The sequence below is a fragment of the Cornus florida genome, unplaced genomic scaffold (genome assembly GCF_030987335.1).
Source record: "Cornus florida cultivar Cherokee Brave unplaced genomic scaffold, ASM3098733v1 CherokeeBrave_3.0.0_Hap2_Chr01, whole genome shotgun sequence".
In the NCBI taxonomy this organism is placed as follows: domain Eukaryota; kingdom Viridiplantae; phylum Streptophyta; class Magnoliopsida; order Cornales; family Cornaceae; genus Cornus; species Cornus florida.
Window position 1 is genome coordinate 34723192 of NW_026775571.1, and position 10962 is coordinate 34734153.

The window sequence follows — 10962 nt, forward strand, 5'->3', positions numbered from 1 at the left end:
ATATTAGGGTAACACAACTAAATCATGTACCACAGTCATGAAATTCTTTTGAACTATTTTTGTGTTTTTTAGTAGTTGATTATATATATATATATATATATATAAATTTAACAAAAATAACTTATTCATCAATTTTTGACAAACTAACGTCTCACCCGATAGACTCCACTTGAACCTCGACTTTCACATTTGCCAAACATCAAAAAATTAAAATTAAAATAATATATTTATTTGAAAATATATATGTATTTTTCTTGAAAAATATTTTAAGTCAAAAAAAACAACGGAGTCAACGCACTTTCACTACAAAATTCAATAAATGATGATTTTTGATGACTTCGAGTGACTTTTTGTTGCATTGCTAAAGATGATTTAATACAATTAATAAATTCACGGAGTTCCTTTGTCAGTAAAAGCTTAATAATCAAAACCTTTAACTAAATTAATGAGCAAAAATAGACATGAGCATGACAATAGAGACAATTATGGTACAGAACATATATTGCATACTGACTACTTTCAGTACAGGCATGAAGAAACAAATGAATTAACCATAGACAAGGTGATTACAAAACATATATTGCCATATATCACATTTGCTTATTGAAGCAACTTAAAAGACCAAAATCTGAAAGTAAACATACATATATATATCCAAATGAAACAAGCAACATTAAAGTCGAATTTTAATGCCCAGATCATAGGGTTCCAAGTTCTCGATCTTATTTTGCTCTTACTCGGCAGCCAACCAAGCATCACAAATTGTTATCTCGACGAATGGAGACAGAAGTTTGAGAATTTGTCAGAAGAAAGTTGATCCAGAACTGGTGTGGACTATCCTGGACTCTATCGGTACGATATAGCAGCATAGTTACATAAACTTGATCGGCACAGAAGCAGCAGAAATAACCAAAAACAATCTTAACCAAAAAAGGCAGTCCAGCCCTCAGTTACTGAACAAGTATGATCAGCCAATGCAAGAGTATGGTTTTGTCAACTGATCTTACCCAAAAAAAGCAGCATTGGAGCAGAATTTCCACTTTATCGTTCGTCTCTAATCCAATACTCGTAGCTGCTGTTGCTTCATCTGATAAATTTAGCATCTAAGAAAGATTCGGAAACTATATGAGAGTCCCGTCTTTCAGTGACCACCAATTGGAAGCTGAAAGATAATAGCTGTCTCTTTATATCACAAGTTGTCAGGACAGCCAAACAGAAGTTGCAGCAAGAACCCTTTCATTGTTCTAATAGACCAAAGCATTCATCATGCAACAGCATATTAGAACGAACAACAATGCTGCAAGTCATATTCTCCTATTTCAAGCTGGAAACTTTAACATTCGACTAATTTAGGAGCCTGAAACTCGAGTCATGTTTCCCTTGGATAGAACCGGAGATTTGCTGAAGGTGTCCCTTTTACCGTTACAGACACCATTTCCACCTTCTTCTGCCTTGGAAGCCACAGTACAGATACCAAACTTCTCAGTGATGCCCACCCCACAACGGGCACGCCGAGAAGGTCTTGATGTCAAGTTCTCTCGTGGATTGACTTCTGTACCCTTCCGCTTCTTATTTGTTTTTGTGGTCAAGAACCCATTTGCAAGAGCTTCCAAAGCTCTTGCAGTCGGTGGCCTGACTCTCGTACTCTGCCTCCGGGAGTTCATGTTAGGCTGCTGCTCAGAACTAGCCACAACCATAGAAGTTTTTTCATTAACATCTGGCTGGTTGCTCATTTGATCATCTTGCCCTTCTCTCAGCTCCATTTCGAAGATTTCAGCTGTACCAAAATCTGATGGGACTTGAGGTACATTCAGGTCAATCAAGGTTCGGGTTTGAGGTTTCTCACAAGGATGTTCTGCGCCAAAAACAGTGTCACAGAAAATGCCGCCACTGCTCTCAGAAGGGCTGCCTTTAGATGAACTGAAGGATGACACCCTCTTCCGAGATGAACCTGTCCAAGTGATGTTTTCACTTGAATCCTGAGTATCTGAGCAGCAATTGTGCTTCTCTTGTTCCAATCTGGCACGCACTGAGGAACCGATCATGCCATGGTTTGTCTCTGCATGACTACAAGCAGTTAATTTCCGACGTCGTTTTGTGACGGGGGATAAATATTTGAAGGTCTCTTGTTTCAGCTTCCACTTTAAATTGCCCTTTGCAGACTTTCTTGGTTGCTTCTCTGCGCACAAATTGCTGCAGTCTTTGGCAATTTTCAAAGGTGCATTTTTAGAATCTGGACCATTAATTGGAATTGCCTGTTTCAAAGCACCAAATTGAAGATTTCTCCCATCAAAAATCAATCCCACATCAGATGCAGCCTTTGTGTGTTTGGAAAAATTAGTCTCTTTTTCATCAAATGACGTGGAATTAGAAGAGTCTGATTCATCAGTTGAAAACACAGAAGTATCCCCTTCACTCTCTTCACAATGAACTTCAGATATGGTGTTTTTAGAAGCATCAACTGGCAAAGTTCTCAATTCTCTCACATTGAATGCTTTTCCATCAGCTAGACTTGTGTCCACAACAGTAAATTTCATCAGCTTTGTGCTGCACTTTGGAGTTCGAGGCTGAAGGTAACAATGAGGTTGCCGCTCAGATAGGTCATCTTGTTCCAATTTTGCTTCACTGGTCCATGCATATTCATCCTTTCTTCTGCTGCAGTCATCTGCTTCATTGTCAAGCTGAAGGAGGCCCGGTTCTGAAGCAACTTTACTCAAGACATCACTAACAGAATCAAAATAGTGGTTTCCTTTCACTAGTCTCCTTCTCGAGAACTTCTTAACACCAGGCATAAGAAAGACCAAGCAGTGCTTGGAACCAGCAGCATAACTCTGGTTCTTAGGTTGCTCTGAATGCCATCCTCTTGCAAGCAAACGAGGCCAAATGGCTTCCCAAAATAAATCATTTGATCGAGCTTTGCTTAACCGAAAATCTCCAGTTAGGAACTTCATAATTTCCCTGGGTGTAAGAGATGAGCATGCTTTGCCAATTGGCATCTCTGAGCGCACAGGAATAACATGATTGGACTTTGGAGGCTCCAATACAATCCTCGTGATATCTTGCTTCCTTTTACCAATTCCCACTGCCTCCACAAGTCTTTTCATCCCAATAATAGCTTTCAAATTGAAGACATATTCTTCAAATGACATCTTGCCCTCTCCGAATGTCCTAGAGATCTGCCAGTTGATCAAAATGTATAGATGATCAGGGCGTAAGTTTCTATAATAGAAGAACAAAAAGGAGAGAGAAAAAGTAAAAAGTAAAATAAAAAATAAAAATAACTAGCCGTGACAGGCTTAAAGAGAAATGCAATACCCAGTGTACGTCCCAGCAGGTAATGGGAGGGAAAGAGAGGAGACAAACCTAACCTTTGGTATTATTTTGTGCAAAGTAGCTGTGCTCTAAAAACTCAAACTATTGTCCTCACACTAGTGAGTTCAATTTTTCACCATTGCACCAAGCAATGGAAGATCTAGTATCACCAAATTTGTAGCCTTCATTTAATGTAAAATTCTGTAACAAATTATTAAGTGAATGATTTTGCAGCAGCTTAAACCTAAATCAGACTATCATTGAAGGGAATACTGAATAATGGCAATTATAAAAAGCTTTCCAATTTGAACTTTTTGGCAAAGACTGGTCTAAGAGACCCATGGATCTAAGAGGACCATAAAAAACACTCTGATGAGTTAAGCAAAGTTAGTAGATCGAAATAGAAATGCAGCAGCAAATGAAATCATTTCACCAGAATATTAGCATTTCTCTGCCCCTCACTAATCTAGACAAATTCATTCCAAAGTACTACTGAGTAATGTGTTTGTTTGAATAACATGAAAAGGTAGAGGAATCATATGCCTTCTTTTTCTTATTTGACAACCACAATCTGTGTCATTCTTTGTGCTCCCAAACTTAATTGACGGTAATATCCATTCTTGCATTGCCTCCTACTAGTGGCAGTACACTTAAAACATATATCTCTGCATCTACATGTTCTAGAGAGTATTACTATTTTTAAAAAGTGACCCTGAATAGCTTATCCCCATTTAGAAATGATTTTATTTTTTTCCCAACTTCTCATTTAAAACTAGGTTAGATAATTGACACTTTTACGCCCAAGTAGGTCTACATGAAAACATTACAGTACAATTCATAAACATAAAGAAAATTAATGTAAGAAAATAAGCAAAGTAGCAATACAATTTATTCGAAAGTTCAAAGATAATGTAGAAAAATATGGTTGTCATGAGATAGTGCATGGTGGATATAAATTTGGATACGGAAATGACAATAGAGAGGCTATCTTAAACTCCATAGTCACATTTGATTTTATGATAGCAAATAGAGAAGAGTAGAATTTTTTTTTTTTTTTTTTTTTTTGATAAGTAAAATAGAGAAGAGTAGATTGACTTATATGTAAAAAGATTGAAAGATTATTTCAATAGAGAGCTTGGCAACACACTATGAGTTGACAGCATGAGCATGCACATGAATATATTAAAAAACATCAAGAAAGTAAAACGAGATTAAAAACACAAGACTGCGTGGTGCATTTTAAAAAAGAGAAGAAAGTAAAACAATTTAAGAAAATGATGCTAAAACAAGCAATGTGGAATTTAAAAGATGAAACTAGTGTGATATGCAAGAGTCTTGGAGAAATGAAAGGAAAGGGTAATTAACTAAGGAAGCTTGATAATGAAACGAGGATGCCTAAATTTGTTATAAATAAGCATGGGAGCTGTAAAACTTGAAAATACAAAAAAAAATTGACAAGATGAAAGTTTTGAAAGATAAAATACGAAGTGAGAAAAATTTTAAAAATAAAGAGACACAAGTATTGAGCATATAAAGATCTTTATTTTATATTGGGCATAAATAACAGAGAGAAGAATATATTCAACATACAAGAAGCAAAATGATTTATACGTATTAACTGCATCAAGAGAGTCTAGATAAAATATAATGAAACTAGATAAAGGTGAAAAAGTTACTTCGAGAAGTTGTTCAATGAAATCGTATATGAAGCTTAAATTTATAAATGCTTGTTAAGATTAGAAAAAATAAAAAATAAAAATAAAAATCCCTAAGATCAAGGTATTTGTTATGAGGGTAGGCCTTGGCGCAATGGTAAGGTTGCTCCATTGTCACCTAGAGGTCACTGGTTCAAAACAGGAAACAACATCTCTATATGCGGAGGTAAGGCGTACATCTGACCCTCCCCAAACAATGCAATGGCGGGAGCCTGCTGCACTGACCTAACTCTTATCAACATATTCGTCACATGGACCCATCAAGAATGCATGAAGTACCCACATTGGACACAAAACGCCAGGACATGGGTAAGTTTTCCATAAAATAAAAGAAAAACATTTATAACATAAATATTTAGTTGTCTTCTCATGTCCTTGAGTTTAAAATTCTAAAAAATTTGATGCTTAGACACATATAAGCACCCGACACACATATAAGCACCCGAGTTCATGTAACATAGCTATTTAAGATAAAATCTGAATTGAAGAAGATAATGTTTAAAGGATGATGGCATGTCTTGTCTTGTTTGATAAAATCATAACAACCAATAAGCACCCAATAAGTAGCAACAAAATATTATAATACCAATATAAAAGTAAGGGGGATCTTCAATGTTTACAGATTATCGTGCTATTAAATTAACAAGTCATATTTTTACTTATTAAAAAAATGAAGCAGTCATACTATTTGAGAGAGAGAGTGATTAAGCAGCGACCTAATACTCAAAATAATGATATCAGAAAATTAATTTGAAATTTAAGCTTAAGTAGTCAACATGGGAAGACACTTAGTTATTGAGGAAAGTAATGGACAGACTTAGCGAAAGATGTCAAGTGAATAAGAAAAATCTCTATAAAATCTCTAGAGGTATCATATGGTGGGTTTTACAAAAAAACATGTACAATGAAGATATGACTAGAAATAAGTGGTTTTCAATTAATATAGCATACATTAGAGATAATGTTAAGCCACTATCTTTCACATTAGCTATATATTAACTATTCATAAACTAACAAGACACATTCTGAATATAATTTAAAGGTAACCTATTTGTTAGTGATATGGTTTCAGATTGCTGAAAATAAAGTAAGGAAAAAATCCAAAATGTAGTTCTGAATAGAAGCTTCAAAATCAAGAATGATTAAGATAAATTGGACTTAAAAAGAAGTAAAACTAGCAATATAAGTAGCAATGTAGTGAAGATCAAAAGACAAGAGATACCAAAAATCAAACCTTTAACTTGTCTAGGCTCAATTATTCATAGGTAGGGAGAGACCGAAGATAATGTAACTCAGAATTAAAGTAAGATTAGTTAAGTGATAAATTCTAGCATATTGTGCAATCGGCATATTCCCTCTAAATTTCAAAGGTAAATTCTACAAAAATAACTACTTGACTAGTCATACTTAACAAAACATAATTTCATGTGGCTAAGAAACATATTATAAAGAGCCTACTGAGATGAGTGAGTGTTAATACAAGAAAAGACAAAATCAGAAATGAATAAATTGGTGAAGTGGTGTAACTAACACCAGTTGGAGTCTTGGAGAGAGAAAGAGATGAGTAAGACGGTTTCACCATGAGCAGAAAAGACCAATAATTGTACCAATGAAGAATAGTGATGTGATGACATAAATAAACATGGTTTAAGATATTAAGGAAAAATATGATAGAGTGGTTTAAAAAATTCAGGAAAAGGTTTTGTTGAGCTGAGTGGAATTATGGCCTTAGATAGAACATGGTGATACAACATAGATCATGTAACAACTTTCGAATGGTTGAGACAACGTTTCGTTGAGTTAAATTAAGTTGCATATTAGGAAAAAAAAAAAAAAAAAAAAAATTGTATTTCAATATAAGACATCCTGTGAAATTGGTTGTGTGTGTGAGCGCACTCATGTGCACAGGTGCACATGAGTTTCATTCAATTAATAATTCCATCCTCAATTCATAAGCTCTTCGAAAAGAGGAAAAAAAAAAAAATTGTATGCAGAAAGTACTTCATGATATACCTCCAACAAACTATTTTGGCATTCTTCAGATGCATGGGGAAGCAAACGAGATAACAGCTCCTGCTGCCTCAATCCAGTAAAAATCTTTTGCCCATACACACATCTTCTGCTTCTCATCTTTCGACAGTCTGACCATCTACGGTATCCATTGGACCTATAAAACTTTCCATAGTAGAATGACAGTATATCTCCCATATTTTTACTCTCAATAAATCTCTTCACCAGAACAAGGTTCTTCCCAAAGATATATAAGCCAAGGATGAAGCTTGCCTCTTCATTACTACTCCATGAATCACCAAAGGATCCAGGAACTAAGTAGCCTAGGCCTCTGTAATCCTGATGCACCTGATTTCTCATTTCTTGCTCCAAGGCTAAGTTTGGTGATCCTCCAGATTGAGTCCAAAAGTCCAATGCTAAAGACTCGACTTTTAGATCTTCATCTTTTAAGTTAATCTGGGCCTCTCTTATGCTTTCAGATTCAAAATGGGCAGTCATTTTGGATTTATCATTTAAATCATCAAACAATCCTACCCCTTCATTTTTCATGTTTCCAACTTGCTTATTGATCCACATAATTGGTACAGGTAATCCCATTAGAAAGTCACAAGGAACAACAACAATATCTGCATCAGTTGGGTTCCTTGTGTAAGAAAGGTAATCAGATTTTGTGAGTAGTTGTGGGATTTCAACCTGATACTGATCTCCAACTCGAGGAAGCACATCTGGATCTCCGAAGACATTGTATCCACCAGATACAACTGGAGAAAATGTGTCCTCAACCCAATCCCCATTGTCATTCGGTTGGAGTAAGTCTATCTGGTAAATAAATCAAACAGAAATTTTCTCAGTTTGTATACATAAATCTAAAGCATAAAGCACAATTGAATATAGATCAGTTCACTCCTAAGGTAAAAATAAAACTTTAAACTTACGCGAGTCTGACAAGTGATTATCCTTTGATTCCTTAATGGAGCATATGAATTTAAAAACTTGGAGACGGGATATGCATGGAACAGGACACCACAGAAGGAGCAAAAAAGTAGTGAATCAAGCATGGGTTTTTACAAGTATAAATGAGATGGATTGCTGTTTCAGCAGAAAATATATGCTGTTTAAATGAACTTCATGTCATTGGTTCATCAAAGATCACGACCAGAACAAGGGAAAAATGGACCAGGGAAAAGCACATACTGTAACAAACACTTGTAAAACAAGCACAAAGGCAACTATATCAATATATAAGTGAAGCACAGATACAAATTTGTTCATTCACAAAGGTTTGATGATCCATTTAAAAAGTACAGTTCTAAAAGTAGAGGTATTATAATTGTGTACATTCTAACTGTATCATTTATATCTACAATTTTTATTCCCAAAAAGTGGACCTGAGCCAATAATTAAAATCTCATGAGAAAGCAAGCAAGAAATTCCACCAAGATAGAAGTAACGTTACGTTTGGGAGCACCGAATTATACTAAATTTTTTCCAATCCCAAATCCAAGGCGCCGATTCAGTGCCGCCAAACATAGCATAAAAAGAAATTCAATGCCACAATCTTTTAGAAAATAACAAAGTATCCTGCAAACACACAGTAGAACAGATGGTGGAAGGCAAAAACAATCTTTCCCATAAAATCAATGAAATGCTCAAAACAGAAACAGCAAAAACCACATATAAATATTGACGTAGTATCAACCCATAAAAAAATTTGAAAATTAACAATCACCACAGGAAACAGATTGAATGTGGTCGGACAAACCCATCACAAAATACTGAACCCCAAATTTATTTTCAGCCATCCCCATTGAACCAACCATAGGTAAATAATAATAATAAACAAGAAAAATAAATAAATAAACTAAAAAATTCACATAAAAAAAATGAGAACCCACAAGTATATTAACCTCAAAATACAAAACAAAAAACATTTTGGATCAAATGAAGATCGGATAGGGGAAACCCAAGCGCTCATGTGGGTAAGTCATTTGGCCCTGGTGACTCGGGAAGTATCACTGCTAAAGTTCGACTCCTTTTGGTGCAAACAATTTATTGGAGGGTGTGAGTACCAACTTTAAAAAAAAAATTATAATAATAATAATAATAATTGAAGGCAAAGAAAATCTTTCCCACAAAGACGATGAAATGCTCAAACCAGAAACAGCAAAAACCACACGTACCCATCATAAAATATAAAAATTAACAACCACAGGAAACAGATAAAAAGGTGTTCGTACGAACCCATCACAAAATATTGAACCCCAAATCTATTTTAAACCATCCCGAAGAACCAACCATGGATTAAAAATAAAGAAAAAAATTAAAAAACAACTTTAACATAAAAAAATGAGAACCAACAAGTACATTAATCTGTAAACAAAAAACAATTTGGATCAAATGAACTCAACATTCGAAGTTTAAATTAAACCCAGAAATATATAAAAATACATAAATAAAAATAAACTAAGAACGAAGACACCAAGAAACTACCTTTCATAGTTAGAATTCCAATGTGATCCCAACAAACTCAACTCATATAAACACCAAAGAACCATTAAAACACATAGAACTAAAACAAATCGTGTCACAACTCACAAGCAAAGCAATAATATATACACAAATCACACACACACAAGACAGAAAGGAAATTTACTAACCTCCATGGAAGCACGAAAATGTTAAAACCCACGTGAAGAAGCGAACCTGATGAAATGGGTCTGCACAGTAATGTGTCGATTAACAAGTTAATGATACAAAACGCAAAAATAAAAAGAGAATTATATATATATATATATATATATATATACACACGTATATATATTATTCATTTATAGATATCTATATATGTATAAATATATATATATATATACATATTATATATACTTAAAAAAAAGGTTTGTGCCTGCTCTAAGAAAGCAAGCCCAAGGTTTCATGCTTACCACGGTTAAATTAGTCGAAGACTCGAAGAAGAGCACAAAGAGGTGGAAAAATATTGAAGATTCTCACTGCTTTAGCGAGAGAGATAGATGTGGGTTAGAGAGAGTATTAGCACAGAGAGAGAGGAGTGGGGTCTGGTCTCCGTTAAAGAACGAAAATTGTATCTCTACGCGCGGTGATGGAGCGTGAGGATACACAACTGTCGAACTGACACGCGACAGACGAAGGGGACCATATAGGAGAGATCTAGTGCAGAACGTTCTTATACACCTGATTTAATTACGGAATGAAATTGTGCCACCTGTCATTTGGCAGTAAGAATTTTGTAATGGAATTGTACGTACCTATGGAACAACAAAGCTCATAATACATAGAAACTTGTCTAAATGACTATATTACCCCTATTTGTTTTCCCTCTTTACCCAAAAAAATATTACTATTGTTTTCTTAAAAATTATCTTGGAGCAAATACATATAATATATGTGTACAAAAAAAAAAAAAAAAAAATTTCTTTCCCGTTGCATCGTGCAACGGGTACATTCAACCGTTCAACTGATACCGACTTATCAAGAAGAGACAATCAAACTGTCTTTTACAGTATAATATTGAAACGAAATGAAGAACAAAAGTGAGAAAATAATAAATTGCAAAGAATTACAAAGCAAACTTTATTTGATGTAAAAAGAGTAATCCATTCAATAATCCTTTGCAATTCTTTGTAATTTATCATTTTCTCTTGCTTTTGTTCATTATTTTGTTTCAATATTGTTGTAAAAAACAATTTGATAGTCTCTTCTTGATAAGGCGACATTGCGTATAATACACAAACAGACACAAAATGGTCCGTATGCATCCGTTGCAGGCACGTATATTATACGGACAATTCAAATGCATATGTTGTATGGTGCAATGGGCACAAAAAAAGTTTTTCTACGGACATTACCTAGTGGGTCTCTCTCTCCCCAAACAAATGTGCTTCTATTTAAA

At 34.7% G+C, this 10962-nt stretch overlaps 1 protein-coding gene across 3 annotated transcripts; it reads right to left on the reverse strand.

Annotated features, from left to right (window-relative positions):
- Positions 1-474: 474 nt before the first annotated feature.
- LOC132294683 (uncharacterized) lies at positions 475-10071 on the reverse strand. 3 transcript variants are annotated; one of them, XM_059792628.1, is made up of 4 exons: positions 9977-10071; positions 9695-9754; positions 7041-7856; positions 475-3176 (listed from the first exon to the last, which is right to left on the reverse strand). In XM_059792628.1, the coding sequence occupies exons 2-4, from the start codon at positions 9698-9700 to the stop codon at positions 1350-1352; spliced, it is 2649 nt and encodes an 882-aa protein (XP_059648611.1). In that variant the 5' UTR covers positions 9701-9754; positions 9977-10071; the 3' UTR covers positions 475-1349. The 3 variants fall into 3 exon arrangements, with proteins under 3 accessions (XP_059648611.1, XP_059648620.1, XP_059648609.1); XM_059792637.1 differs by lacking the exon at positions 9977-10071 and having other exon boundaries at positions 9695-9814; XM_059792626.1 differs by lacking the exons at positions 9695-9754; positions 9977-10071 and adding an exon at positions 7973-9669.
- Positions 10072-10962: the final 891 nt, after the last annotated feature.